At 40.3% G+C, this 15,287-nt stretch overlaps 1 protein-coding gene across 1 annotated transcript; it reads left to right on the top strand.

Moving 5' to 3' along the window:
• Positions 1–7,179: 7,179 nt before the first annotated feature.
• On the top strand, positions 7,180–15,256 carry calr3a (calreticulin 3a). Its single transcript, XM_023263376.3, has 9 exons — positions 7,180–7,342; positions 8,212–8,313; positions 9,494–9,697; positions 9,917–10,011; positions 10,105–10,314; positions 10,812–10,925; positions 11,093–11,236; positions 11,416–11,508; positions 14,385–15,256. The coding sequence occupies exons 1-9, from the start codon at positions 7,249–7,251 to the stop codon at positions 14,604–14,606; spliced, it is 1,278 nt and encodes a 425-aa protein (XP_023119144.1). The 5' UTR covers positions 7,180–7,248; the 3' UTR covers positions 14,607–15,256.
• Positions 15,257–15,287: the final 31 nt, after the last annotated feature.

Below are 15,287 nucleotides of genomic sequence, written 5' to 3'. Positions count from 1 at the left end.
TGCCCAGTTTCCATTGCTCTTCACATTTTCACATGAAAAATTAGTCATTTTCTGAAAACCTGATATTGATAGAGCGTGTTTACTTGTGCTGGTGACCGCTGACTAACTGGTCAAGTAATTTTGTTCTAAGTATTTCAGTTACATCATATCATAGCACAGTTACTACTTTGCTTTGTTTCAACGTACTGCAGCAGCACTAACTTAGTGTACAGTATACAATTATATTCCAGACCTTTCATGACATTTTATTGTGTTGTCCTAAAAAAGTTAAAAAGTAGAGAACTATCTACTATGAACAATCAAAAACAAACTATAGCAAGTATAAAGGCCCCAATGCAGAAACTCAATGGAGCAGAAGTGAATCCAGCTGTGATCACTGACACAGAACTTAACCTGTGATCGCTGAAACTAAACGACTACACTTGTGTTTCCCAATTAGCCTAAACTGCAGGAACATGGTTACAAAAGGAGGTGTGAACATCAGAACTTTATCAGTTTTGGGTCTATGAGGTGTGTCTGTTTTCATGTCTGCATCCTGAATCCACATTAAATAGAATTACCATAGGACCTGAAAAATCTAATTGCGAGATTTCACAATATGGTCATCCTCCTAAAATTTACACCACAGAACGTGCACTACTTGCACAGCACTGAAAACTGACGCGCAAATGTTTCAGACTTCACTCAGAGTTATCAATGGAAACTGGAGTTTCTGTGAGAGCTCAGATGCTGTGAGGGACAATTCATAACATTAGCCTCTGTGGGCACTGTCCAAGAAAAAAAAAACCTTGTTGCTCTTTGGCACAAAACTGCAAGACAAAACTTTGCCAAAGAACATGAAAAGAAGCCTGATAAATAATGGGGGCACATTTTTCAGTCAAATGAAACAACAACAACAAAAAATGTGTTTGACTCAGATGGAGTTCAGCATGTTCAGTGTGAACCTAGCCAGAGTACCACAGTGGATGTATAGCCCTGACAGTGAAGCACAGAGGTGATATTTATAGATGAGACCAGGAATGCCCGTGGACAGAGCAAAACAGGTCAGGAACAACTTCCACAACTGTAAAGCTAAAATGAACAATCTTGTCATCTATGGGTCAGAAACACTTGGGAGACTTTTTAAACATAGTAAGTCTCTGTGTCTCCATCATAAGGTTTGAGAGAGATTTAAATTACTCCATTAAAACCAAACTGCAAATCAGACTGTGAATAACAGCGTCATAACGATGAGTCACTACTGAACCTGTTCTATTCTAAAGCTGCTAACCCAAATGCAACTCCATCAATTTCAAGGAGACAGACAGAAGCACATGGCCTCTTCACTCAATGTTCTCTGAGAGCAAAATGTGTGAGTGTTTTCAAAACATGATAATCTATATACAAAAGAAAACATGTTTTCAGTGTCTAGGGTAAAGTAGTAGTAGTAAAGATGCAGATGGCATTTCTCTTGTGTTAGGGGTGTGTATTGCTTGGTTTCTGGTATTTTTACTGTACAACCACTATGAACATCCACAGCAGCTAGATGGAGCTTTGAATGAGTTGCAAATGTCTCATCGTTCTTTTAGGGAGGCCAGTAAGGAGTACATTACAGCAGCTCACTCTATAAGTAATAAAGGTGCAAGTGGGTTTTTATAACTATAGCTTGGAGCAAAGTTCCTCAGTTTGGCCACGTTTTTAAGATGCCAGAATAAGTTTCAGCTTTAATGTGGCTGCTTACATATATACTCAACAAATTATTGCTTTAAAGTCATGCATTAAACTCCTTAAAATCTTTCTGTGTATCAGAGTTACACTTATAGAACTCTTTTCTCCAAAACTACACACATTGCAGTTTGAAGGTGAAAATACTTAGCAGTGATACTGACTGCTGTTGTCACTTGTGCTATGTCTTTCAGCATATTAAAACTCTACACAGACATGTTCACTAAATGAAAAACTGTTTCACCAAGGAGGATCTTGAGTAGAGTCTTTGATGTTTCATTCCAACTTTAAAGGGTTTTCAGTAATAACAAGGAACCTGATATCAGAAAATATACAGTAATTGTCATTTGTATGTTTCTGTTAGTGTTGCTAATTTTGACCACTTTAAAAATACAAGAAAGGACTATTATACAGAAGAATCTTTTAATTCCAGCATCCAATGTGGAGTTGGGTTCCAGGACATTGCTTTTAAATGGATCTTACATGGGGCACATTCTCTTACTAAATCATTAGCCTGGATTTTATATCATCCACACTCAAACAAATGATAAAATGAATTGAATCTTATATCTTATAAAATGTTAAGACTTTTATAAGATTGTTTTTGAAAATTCAAAAAGCCTGCAAAGCTGGAAACTTTGCTATGAGAGCTCCATCTAGTGGAGCTTTGTTCTAAAACCTTTAGGAATGCCATGCACATGTTGAAAATATTTAAAAAGTTGTAAAATATCTGTACATCAGTGTATTAACTATAATATTTATTTTATGTAAAAAAAATGTGACTAAACAGATTTAAACCACCTGTTCACTGACAAGCATCATACAAACAATGAGCTGCCCATGATTGCTTTTTAAGTGAGAATATGTGTGACATTTATTGAAGGTAAGGTAAGCAGTGGGGGAAGGCTTTGGGGAAAGTTTCATTAAGGATCAGTGCAGTTCCTGGGCTGGCAGACCCCAGAAGGGCCCCCTTAAGATTGAAAAGTAGACTGAGAGACTGAGTAATATGAGGATCTTCACTGCTGGAGAGGACATAAATTTAGTTAGCTCTAGTTACTTAATTATATCAAGAGCTTGAAAAGGCTCAGGTGTGGATCTGATTTAAAACACAAGCAAAGGTCGGATTTCCATCTTGATCAGTTATTTCACTTGAGTGAGTAACCCAGGCAGCATTCAGAGGTACAGTAGGGACAGTCTCTGTTCTATGTTCTGGCAGCTGTGTGTACATGTTAGCAGCATCGACTGTATAAGAAACATGGGTGCTGGTACTGTGCTATGCAGATTATGCAGGATAGATATTTTGATTCATTTGACTCACTTCATATTTTATGGACACACTAGGTTACAGAACCTTATATTAACGTTTATTAATGTGGTTCAACAGTTTCCATTATGCCCTAGCCCAAGATTTTGCAAATCTACTGGCTCTTGGTTAAAAGGAACAGCCTTTCCTTACCATTTGACAGTCAAATCTATATTGTCTCACTGTTAATCTGTAAATTTAAATATAATTTATTAACTAAACCCTCCTACAAAAATCTTTTTTCTTTTCAAATCTTGTTAACATGTTCATATGGTGCTCATATGATAGACCACACATCATGAGCAAAATACACAGGCAACACAACACAGTGGCTGAGCATATCTACCTTTAAGTAGATATGCACCCACCATAATCTCCAAAACACAGTTTCAGACTTCCTGGGTCTCACATATAGGCAGCTTTGGATTGTTGGGTTCTCTGTTCTTTGTTTAAAATTTGTAAGCTCATCACCTTATCATGTGAAGTGCTGTGAGATGACATATGTTGTGAATTGGTGTAATATAAATAAAATTTAACTGAACTGAAACGTGTAACAAACTTAAATAACCAATCCTGCTACTTTTCAGAGTATAGCTTTCTGTATCATTATTCTTCCACAGAGCTGACTTCCAGCAGCACTGAGTACAAACAGCATTTGAGCAGAGTTGTATTTGAGCTGGTGTGCACAAGGGTAAGCTAGTGAGGAAGGAGTGCACATTCATTTAGGTAGCAACAGTGTAGTTACATCTAACAGTAATAGGGAAGGATTATTGTCATGGAAAAACTTCTAAATATGTAACTTTGAAACACAGAGATTATTTTTTAGAGGTTTACGCAGTAATTTGTCCGTGTGCTGTAGACATCGTAAAAATCATGTGACTGTAAATCAAATGATTTTCCATATTCTTCGTTGTGCTCTATGTGTGCCTTCCCCTCTAAAAATCTAAAAATTTCTCCCTCCTATTTGCTGGCTGCTATAGACCTCCTGCTGCTCCTGCCTGTGCTCTGCCTGCTCTACGTGAAGTGGTTGCCTCTCACACCTCCTCTGAATTTATCTTGTTATGGGACCTGACCTGGGATATGCTCAATATTCTATTATCTGTAAAGTTACAACTAGATGCATTAAATCTTTCCCAGATTATGCAGGCCCCTACTAGATATAATAAGTCAATGGACTCTGGCACACTGATTGACATTATACTCACCAATAGAGCTGACAGGTACACATCTGGAGTGTTCTGTCAAAGCATTAGTGACCACTGTGACACAGCTTGCATTCGCAAAGGTTCTACCTCAAAACAGCCACTACTGATTGTTGTCAAACGCCTACTGAAACATTTTAATGAGCAGGCTTTCCTGTATGATCTGTCACTCGTACAGTGGGATAGAATAAATGTCATCCCTGAAATTGAAGATGCCCGGTCTCACTTTAAAACTCTGTTTACTGCTGTTCTCAGCAAACACATCCTTTTAAGAAACTGAGAAACTCAGAATCAAAAATCTTTATCATCCTTGGTTCAGTCCTCCTCTAACTGAGCTTATTCATCAGAAACACTAACTATGGCAAAGAGCTAAGACCTCTAACAAAACATCTGACTAGCAGTTATACAGGACATCCAGAAACAAGTGCACTCAGTCTATAAGACAAGCTAAATCTACTTATTTCAAACAGCAACTGCTCACTAACGGCACTAACCCAAAGCATTTCTGGAAAACTATTAAGTCACTCGAAAACAAAACCTTATCCTCACATCTCCCCTCTGCAATTAATTCTGATGGGACAAGTATCACAGCTAAAGCTACAATGGTTCAGTGTTTCAACAAGCATTTTGTCAAAGCTGGGTGTACATATAATAATATTACACCTCCTCCTATGGATTCCCCGGTCATCTCAGGATCTGTGACTCTCCCAGATTTTGGAACGACTCCCTTCTCCTTTCAGCCTATACATGACTCTGATGTACTGACAGAGTTCCTCAGCCTGGAGACCCATAAATCTGCCAGACTGGATGGACTTGATCCATTCTTTTTAAAAATCAGAGCCCACGTCATTGCAGCTCCCATCTGTGGTTTGTTCAACCTATCGCTGCAGACTGGAAATCGGCTACAGTCATCCTACTTTTTAAAGGAGGTTCTAACTTGGATTTGAACTGCTACAGACCCATTTCTATTCTGCCTTGCCTTTCCAAAATGTTTGAAAAACTGCTCAATCAACATCTTATAGACCAGCTGGAGACCTATAATGTCTTTAACCCCTTGCAGTCTGGTTTTAGATCAGGGCACAGCTGCATTTCTGCCTCACTTAAAGCTACAAATGATATTGCGTGTGCCATTGACAACAGAGAGTACTGTGCAGCTGTTTTTGTAGATTTGGCTCAGGCATTTGACTCTGTCAACCACTTCATTCTGCTGGAAAGGCACGAAGCATTGGTTTTTCCAAGAATTGTGTAAACTGGTTCAGAAGCTATTGTTCTGGGTGCATGCAGTCAGTGAGGTTGGAGGGTCTTCTCTCAGACCCTTTACCAATTCACAATGGAGTTCCGCAGGATTCAATACTTGGTCCAACACTCTTTAACATTTAGATTAGTAACATAACCCATGCAGTAACCAATTCCCACATCCATCTGTATGTCGATGACACCATGCTCTATACATCTACTTCCTCTCTTCACACTGCCCTGTCTGCACTACAGATGAGATTTAATAACATTCAACATGCCTTTTCTGATCTTCTTCTGTCACTAAACACAAGCAAAACCAAATGTATGGTCTTCAACAGAAACCTTCCACAAATCGAAAACCCGATCAAACTTCTTTCACTGAATGGCACTGAAATTCAGTTCGTGTTCTGCTATAAATATCTGGGAATTTGGCTAGATTGTTCACTTTCATTCAAAAAACATATCAGTACTCTTCTCTCCAAAGTAAAATCCAGAATCAACTTTCTCTGCCGCAATAAATCTTCATTCACGCATTCTGCCAAATCCCTCCTTGTTAAAATGTCACTTCTTCCAATATTTGATTATGGTGACGTGCTATATAGATCTGCTTCAAACACTCTCCTCCATAAATTAGATACAATCTACCACTCTACCATCCGCTTTGCTACCGGAGCTCCTTAAACACCAACCACTGCAGCTTGTACAAACTGGTGAACTCGTCCTCGCTTCACTCCTGTAGACAATTACACTGGTTTCTATTCATCTACAAAACCCTCCTTGTTAAAACACCACCTTATCCACGCTCATTACTTACCATTCATAGCTCCACCCCTACTCTTCGTTCCAACAGTTTCATTCACCTCCTCATTCCCAAAGTTCGTACCACTCTCGGTCGATACGCATTTCAGTTTTCTGCCATTAACGACTGGAACTCTCTACAAAAGTCCCTAAAACTCTCCACATACATATCACTCTTGTTATTTAAAAAATCAGCTAGAGAAACACTTCAGGACCACTGCACCTGTTTTTAGCCTCTTTTTAGCCTTTTTATTTTTAACAGACCTTTTTTAGCCTTTCTATTTTTTGAAAGTCTTTGTGTATTTTGTTTTTGAAATACTGTCTGATTTGCTGTATATGTTACCTGTTGTTCATCTTGTATGCTGCCTCTTGACCAGGTCGTTATCGAAAATGAGAACTAGTTCTCAACTAAATTACATGGTTAAATAAAATAAAATAAATGGGGAGGGAGGGTAAGTTTTAAGTGATCAGGTGGGAAGAATCATGTGGAAGGGTGTTTGTGGTTGAATGCCTTGCCGGTTAAAAACAAATTAATTAGTTATAGGGCACAAATGAGGTAAAATAAAGACATAAAGACATGGGCATCGTTGCTTCCACGGACGTCAGACAACAAAACACCTGCCTGCAGTCAAAGCGACAGACTTTTAATTTGAAGTCCAATCTCACGGATCGGACCTAAAGCCTCTGTGTACTATTTAGTGGATGGGGCTATGAGCTCCGTGTTATTTTCAGCTAGCAATCATTGCTTTCTGTCCCACAGCTCCTGAATACAGCAGGACAGTAGAGTAATCCTTCCGATCTTCGTCCGATGCAACACGAGCATTTCCGAAAAGTAACTCGTGGTCTAATTTCATTGGCGAAGCGCTCGTCCAATCAGGTGCGGCCATCTGTGCAGGGCTCGGCGCCGTAGAAATTCTCGGGTTCCGTTTCCTCCAGCGTTATTCGCTACCTGCTCACGGACCTGCTCTCTGTACGCCCCGGCACCGGACCGAAGCTGCACAAATGAAGCTTCCAGCGGCCGTTCTTGCTGTTTTTGCATCGATAGCTGTCACCATTGAAGCTACGGTCTACTTCAAGGAACAGTTTGCGGATGGAGGTGCAGTATCGCCAGTTTTCTGACCTCTTGTCCTGTCCAGTGTGTGCATGGTTGTGTAGAAAGTCGCTCCTGAACTGTACTGGACAGGAGGCCTGTCACTTGGTCATTTCATTAAGGCCGACTTAATATCTGGCCATTAAAAAGGACGTTGCTGTTAAAATTACCGTCCTGCATCGAGTCAAGCCGTTATAACAGCGATAGGCCTCGTTATATGTATTAAACAAGTGAGATGTTAGCTAAAAAGTAGCCTAATACAGCTGTAAAGTATGTGTTCTAGTATTATTTTAAAAATGTTTTTCAAGCAATGTGAATGCGATCGATTGTGACTTCGAGTTTTTACATCCTAGTCTGAATATAATTTCACTTTTGATTTGACGATCCGTATTTGGGGCATTCAGGTCACTCCATTTCAGCTGCAGGACAGTTTTCAGTTTTGTTTTAGTTTTTTTTTTGTAAAAGCCTCTTAGTTTATGCTCTCAGTCAGCATCAGCAGTGGGAATGAAAGGACAGCTTAGATAAAAATGTTTTAAAAAGCGCCCAATTCACTATTAAGATACCATTTGAGTAATACAAACGTTTAAAATGTAGAGCAAACCCTAATTGGTGGTATATAAATTGTACCAAAACCCCTGTCATGCAAATGTTCTCAGAATGTACACTTTACCTAGGAAGTATAGTACAGTTTGTAGAAGTGATTTTCTACTAATGCATAACAGCAGTTCTAAGCATGTGGAGAGTGAGCGCTGTAATATATATATATATATATATATATATATATATATATATATATATATATATATATATATATAAACATATCTGATGATATGGTTTTCACAGCAGGAGTAACCACGTGAGTTGTTGTCTTTCAGATGGATATAAGAGCCGGTGGCTGGAGTCAAAGCACAAGTCAGACTATGGCCAGTGGAAACTGACTGCTGGAAAGTTCTACGGGGACGCTGAGGCTGATAAAGGTAATTCTTCTATATACTGTCACAGGCATACTTGTGGATTTGCAGGAAGTTGGTTCTCTGGCGTGTCTTTTGATTGTTGCAGATGGTGACAGGTCATGCAAATGCAGGAAAAACAGGTTTGTTTGTACGACATGTCCTCAGTACACCTTCTACAAAGACAAGAGCTAATATCTTGCTCTGGAACTAAAAACTGGGCCCTTCCCAACACCCCCAATTCTTATTGTATTGCATGCAGTTTTGCATTGACTAAACTCAAATTAATTAAAAAATATTTAAAATAAAACATAATTTTTGACACAAGGACTCTCTTGAAGACAAAGTTTCATAGATACCACTAAAAGTCTGTTGCAATCATACCAGTTGATAAATAAATGCAGGGACTATTGTTCCCAAAGCACATTTTCAGTTAAGTGGCACAAACCACAGTAAGGCCTGTGATATTTTTCCTGTGTCCACATTCAAGTGAGTCCACGCAGACCTCTGCACACATTGCTGTGTCCATGTGGACAGTTATCACAGTAACTACACTACAGAGCAGTAGTAAGTATGCATGGAATATGCAGATACAACCTGCTGCACATGTATGACAGAGTTTTCCTCAGGGTACTATTACTAGATACAGATTGTCCTATTTTCTATTGTTTTTTTTTAACTTTTATTTTAACCTTGGACATTGTCACACCTTCTGATGATTCATTGTGACAGTGTGGTGTTTGTGTATGAATTGTTGCCTCTATTTGTGCTGTGAAGTTGGATGTTTTAACATGGGGTTCTATGGGGAATGACTCACTTTCAGAACCAGCCTCAAGTGGCCATTGAAGAAACTGCAATTTTGGCACTTCTGTGTTGCCTTTGTTTTTCAGCCCTGGAGGTTTCTGTATGAAATTGCCCCATGGGGGTAATAAAGTTTTACTATACTATACTTTACTGCTAAAACTTTAGTGCACTGCATTCCTGGAGCCTTATTGCAGTTGTCAGATTGGTATTGTTTGTCAGTCCAGGTTTGAATAAATGGTGTACAAAAACTTTTGATCCTTTTTGATAGGAATAGCATTTTTTTTTTTTTTTTTAAACAAAGGAAATCTCATCAAGAAGAAACTAATGCAGAGTCACAAAAAAGTCATGGATTTGTGTCCATCTTGCTAACAGTTGTTCACATCTGTTTTTCTATCTGCACTAGGTGTCCAGACCAGCCAGGATGCCCGCTTTTATGCCCTGTCAGCCCGCTTTGATCCCTTTAGCAATGAAGGAAAGCCCCTGGTCATCCAGTTCACTGTCAAACATGAGCAGAAGATTGACTGTGGAGGCGGCTATGTCAAGATCTTCCCTTCTGACCTCGACCAGAGCGACATGCACGGAGATTCACAATATTACATCATGTTCGGTGAGTCTCGTTTGCCAGTGGAGGCACTGTGGTCTGACCACAGAACACCAGTGTGTCATCCCCAAGTTAGGAGAGAGCACTTGAAAGGACATCTGACATATTGTCCTTACTCTTGAGTTTGATGTACAGCCATTTGAAATGTAGTCCTTACTGAGTTTGTTCTGTAATGATAAAAAAAAGGAAATATAAGAAATAACATCATGCGACTTGTGTGTTCAGGACCTGACATTTGTGGATACAGCACAAAGAAGGTTCACGTGATTTTCAACTACAAGGGCCAGAACCACCTCATCAAGAAAGACGTCAAATGCAAGGTATCTATGCGTAAAGCCTGATGCATAATTAAGATTAAGTATTTTGTGAACATAAATTTAAAAATGATTCTTCTCTAACTTCTCTCCTTCCAGGATGATGAGCTGACCCACCTGTACACACTCATCCTGAATCCAGACCAGACCTACGAGGTAAAGATCGACAATGAGAAGGTGGAATCTGGTTCCTTGGAGGACGACTGGGACATGCTACCCCCGAAGAAGATTAAGGACCCCGAGGCCAAGAAACCAAGTGACTGGGATGACAGGGCCAAAATCGATGATCCCAGCGACTCCAAGCCTGAAGTAGGCGATCAGTTCTTCACATATCATGACCTGGGTGTTCATCTCAGTTACTTCTATCATGTGCAATATCTGAAAGTATTTCAACTTTTGAAACTTGCTCACTGTCTCACTAGTATTCGCAGACACAATGAGTGTTAGCGATGAAAGCTAGGTCACTAGGCTCAAAACTCATATCGTGAAAAAAACAGGCATCACAGATTAGAAATCAAGTCACCTCAAAACTCTCTGGTGTCTGAAACTGGCTTCATGTTTGGAGTTCATGTTGAATGTCAAAGTTTTGAAGATGTTTTGGCTTTCTGTGAATAAAGTGCACATTTCAACATTTTTAGCCACTTCTGTGGAACTGACAAACTGAAGCTTGTGTCAAATAATAACCAATCAAATCAGCCTAATTTAGTTATCTGAATTCAGGGCCCAAGTCACATTGCTGTCTCATTTTTTCATTCAGTTTTTTCATACAGTTGCATTTTTAGTGAGACAGTGCTGATGTTTTCCAGGACTGGGACAAGCCAGAGACCATCCCTGACCCTGATGCCAAGAAACCTGATGACTGGGATGAGGACATGGACGGAGAGTGGGAACCTCCCATGATCACCAACCCAGAGTATAAGGTACGGCTGGCGCCGCTGAAGACATGACTTGGAGTTTTACAGATTACAGGATTGATCGCCAATGTTTGTGAGAAATTTAATGTATATTATATTCTGAAGGCATTACTTTTATCATGTAATAACCAGTGCCAGCACTAGTCCTAACCCTTGCTGTGACATCTTTCCAGGGTGAGTGGACACCCAAAAAGATTGACAACCCTGACTACAAGGGAGCATGGGTCCACCCTGAGATAGACAACCCAGAGTACACTCATGACCCCAACATGTACAAGTTTGACAACATTGGAGTACTGGGCCTGGATCTGTGGCAGGTAATGATATCTACTCAACTATTGAGAGTTGTAATAACTCAGTTATGATAAGAATATGTTCAGGCTTGTTTCATTCAGGTTAAAATGGAAAGATAGTACATTACTGTTGAATCAAGAAAAGTAGAATAACAAGTCATCTGGATTTCTTGAATAAAGAATCTTAATGTGTTTGTTCAAAGGTTAAATCTGGAACCATCTTTGACAACTTCCTGATCACTGATGATGTCAAAGAAGCAGAGGACTTTGGGACGGAAACCTGGGGAGCTACTAAGGTAGGACCGTAATATGTATGCATAGAAGGATGTAGAGGCTACTAAACACTAAACAAAGCACTATTTTAGTTCAGATTTGATTTTTGTATAACCCTCTGGACCCCAATAACCACTGGTGATTTGAAATGCATGATATGTTTTATTTTTTATCAGCCAGCAACTATGAAAACAATTCCACATCCAACGAACCTTTGGATTTTCAATATTCAGATGTTCCTTGAACTAATAATATGTGGCATGCCGTTCCATTGAAGTCCACTGAAGTAATGATTTTTAATCCAAATCACTTTTTTTCATGTTTTGTTTAATAATTTGCCAAAAATCAAACCGTTTGCACCTGCAGCCTTACAAGGCCTTGTAAGAAAACAAGAAAAAACATGAAGAGGGAATAGACACCTAGTCTGTGCCAAGAGCAATACCCACGTAGTTTTGCCTCTCCAGCTCACTTGCTACAGCAGACAAGATTAAAGACAGTAAAGGGACTAAAAGTAAAGAATAACCCCTCCCTAAAAAACAACGAAAATGGCTTTACGGCAGCAAGAGCAGCTCATTCCTAGCTGAACTCTATACTCTGCCTCCCGCTCACTACGCTCGGCCAACAAAAGGCTCCTGATACAATCACCACAACAAGGCCGGTCCATAGCTACACTCTTCTCTGTCGTTCTCAGGTGGTGGAACGAGTTACCAAACTCTGATCTGCAGAATCCCTCTTAGTGTTTAGGAAAAGACTAAAAACCAGCTCTTTACCGAGCACCTTTGCACTTGACAGACTGCAAAAGGAAAAAGAAAAAAAGTCCTATTACCTCCCGCACTTCCTGTAAGCACCAAAGTCCTATTACACCTGATGACACTTATCCAGGTTGTTTTCTCCCGACTAGGTCCTTGTTTGTATTGTATCTACTCTCTGATTTATGTTGCTTTGGATAAAAGCATCTGATCAATTCAATTGTAGAATTGTAGCTGCTAATGGAGCAGTAATGCTCTGTAGAGAAACAAATACTAACAGTCTTAAAAATCCACTATTACAATAATATTAAAGTACGTAGTGAATAAGTGTTAACTGTCCTACTGACTACCAGCTGCCTTCAGCTCCGCCTGGAAACAGGTCTGGAAAATGTTACACACTTTCACTTCTGACATCGTTAAACAATACGCACAACAAACAGACTTAGACCTACCATTATTCCTGCATGTTTGTCTCTTGCACACCCATGTGGAATGTGGTGGGTCCCAACATCTCAACCCATGTTCCTCCTGCAAGTAGCCCTGTATTTTCATATCCTCACTAAATGGTGCACCTCCCCTTTCATTCTGGTGCCACACACCAAATGGGATCCCTTAAAATTTATACCCGCCCCAAAGCTGTACTGATTTAAAGACACATAAACCCACAGAAAGTACTTCATCTTCAAATTGGTAAACAGAGACTAAAGTTTCTAATTTGCTATAACAATGCATCGTTATTGGGTGTCACAGATCCTGGCAATCAATAAGGATTAAGATTGCTTACTAAAATTACTGCAGGCACACTTTCGTCCAAATTCTACATCCACATCTAGCAAAGCAGGGTCGAACACAGCCCGCTTGAAAATTGTCTCTAACTTCAGAGATGTGATGGCTTGCTAGCAGACTAAACTAATCCAGCTGAGACGACCTATCATCTTAGAAGGTGATCTGTAAGTCGGTGAGACGAGCAACTAATGATCATTTGAAGGGTCATATATCAGCTTTAGCTGTACTTCACATGGTGGAATAGGTCAGCCATTAAATGAAGATATGGTTTGTTGATTATCAGAAATCACAGCAACATAGAATGTGTCCATTTAATATAGATGTACCACCAAACAAAATTACCTTGCTCTGAGCTAGGGCTGCCACAAACGACGCGTCGACGAATCGCCTGAGCACTTTACGTCATCAAAAGCGGACGTGAGCGCGCAATGCAACAGAAATCACCGTCCGAGTGGAGCGCGGAACACGCATGGACATCAGCGCTGTATCGTGCATATATAGTATATGCATATATAGTATATGCACAATACAGCGTGGACATCCGCGTTTACGATACAGCGCGGACATCCGCGCCGCATCGTGCATATACTATATATGCACGATACGGCGCGGATGTCCATGCGTGTTCCGCGCTCCGCTCGGACTGTGATTTCTGTTGCATTGCGCGCTCACTTCCGCTTTTGATGACGTATCGTGCTCAGGCGATTCGTCGACGCGTCGTTTGTGGCAGCCCTACTCTTAAGCACAGGTGTGTGTTATGCATGTGTACGTTGTGTACGGATACCGCATAGCGTGACCTAAATATGCAGCGGGTGGCGGAAATTATGGGACTTGGACCCCCAACTCTTTAATCAATTCTTTCTTGTATGATTTCCTAAGAATAAGTCCGCAGTGGTCTTTATGTCATTTCTGACCTCCCTGAAAATTTCATCCAAATCCGTTAGTCCATTTCAGAGTAATGTTGCGCACAGATAGACAAACAGAAGGACAAACGTACGCCGATCATCATATAACTCCGCCGCTTTCCTTGGTGGAGTAATAAACTTGAGTCTTGGTGTCAGTCCAGTTCCAAACTAATTTTAGTTTGGACAAATGTTACCACAATGCAACTCTATGGCATGTGTGCACACTTGCCATGCTTGACATAAAAGACCACAGGACTTTATGCATCAAGTATTCTACTAACAGTGGACAAACTGGTATCTTGTGATTTATTCCACTCTACAGAATGCTGCCATTAGCCTTAAACTATCTTTACACTTATTTATGAATCAATCTTTTCTGTTCATGTACAGCATAATGTGTTTGTTAACTTCAACACTGGTCCAAAACATTAATCTAGCTTGTCTTGTTTACCCACATAGGGACCAGAGAAGAAAATGAAGGAGGAGCAGGAGGACATGGAGAGGAAACTAAGGGAGGAGGAGGAGAAGAGCAAGAATAAGGACACTGAGGGTGATGAGGAGGACGACGAGGAAGACGACGAGGAAGATGGTGGGGAGGAGGATGAGGAGGCAGAGGGTAAGCAAGGTGAGGAAGATGCTGGGACAGAAGAGGAGGATGTCAAACAGAAGGACGAGTTGTAAAGGAGAGGGGCTGGTTGATGGACTGCTGTGTGCTCCTCTCTGGACTCTGGCCTTTCTTACAGCAGCCTTTTATTCAGGTGTAGGAATGGGGAAGGGGTGAAAAATAGGGTCAGATCAGATATATTTTTTATTGATCCTCTTGTTGCTTTTTAAAACCTTCAAATTAGAGAAGGAGAAGGGTTTACATGTTGTTTTTCCTTCTGTTTGTTCGTCGGCTTCAGTTGCAAGATTTCTAATTTAAGGTGATTTACTGCACATTGCAGGTGTCATGGTGTGTGTGCATCCTGCAGTTACTCAGAGAGCCAATTCATTTTCATGTTTTTCCTTTGTGGGGATGTCCAGTAAATTGAGAGTCTGTGTCAGGTTTATGCACTTTGATCTCTCATGCAATGTAGTCATTTGTTTTTGCAGTGACCCCTTCATAATTTATTCCGATATTACATTCATTACCAGAAAACCTCCCAAACTTTGTGTGTGCGTGTGTGCGTGCGTGCGTGCGCGCGCGTGTGTGTGTGTGTGTGTGTGTTAGACAAGCTGTGGTTCTTTAATTACAATCCTGATTTTCTCATTGCTCTGAATGAGTGACTGTACCGTGAGCGCACACTGTTTGAGTTCCAGTGAATAAAATGAAGCTTCTCTCAAAACATCAACCCCTGTTTTCAGTGGTCCTACTTTTATTTC

The sequence above is a fragment of the Amphiprion ocellaris genome, chromosome 2 (genome assembly GCF_022539595.1).
Source record: "Amphiprion ocellaris isolate individual 3 ecotype Okinawa chromosome 2, ASM2253959v1, whole genome shotgun sequence".
Taxonomy (NCBI): domain Eukaryota; kingdom Metazoa; phylum Chordata; class Actinopteri; family Pomacentridae; genus Amphiprion; species Amphiprion ocellaris.
Note: the sequence above shows the minus strand (reverse complement) of the source record. Positions and strands in the feature narration are given on the sequence as shown.

Coding starts and splice junctions, on each gene's coding strand:
- calr3a (XM_023263376.3), top strand. CDS start 7,249: ATGAAGCTTCCAGCGGCCGTTCTTGCTGTTTTTGCATCGATAGCTGTC. Junction 9,698..9,916: donor ACAATATTACATCATGTTCG/GTGAGTCTCGTT, acceptor TTGTGTGTTCAG/GACCTGACATTTGTGGATAC. Junction 10,315..10,811: donor CCAGCGACTCCAAGCCTGAA/GTAGGCGATCAG, acceptor GATGTTTTCCAG/GACTGGGACAAGCCAGAGAC.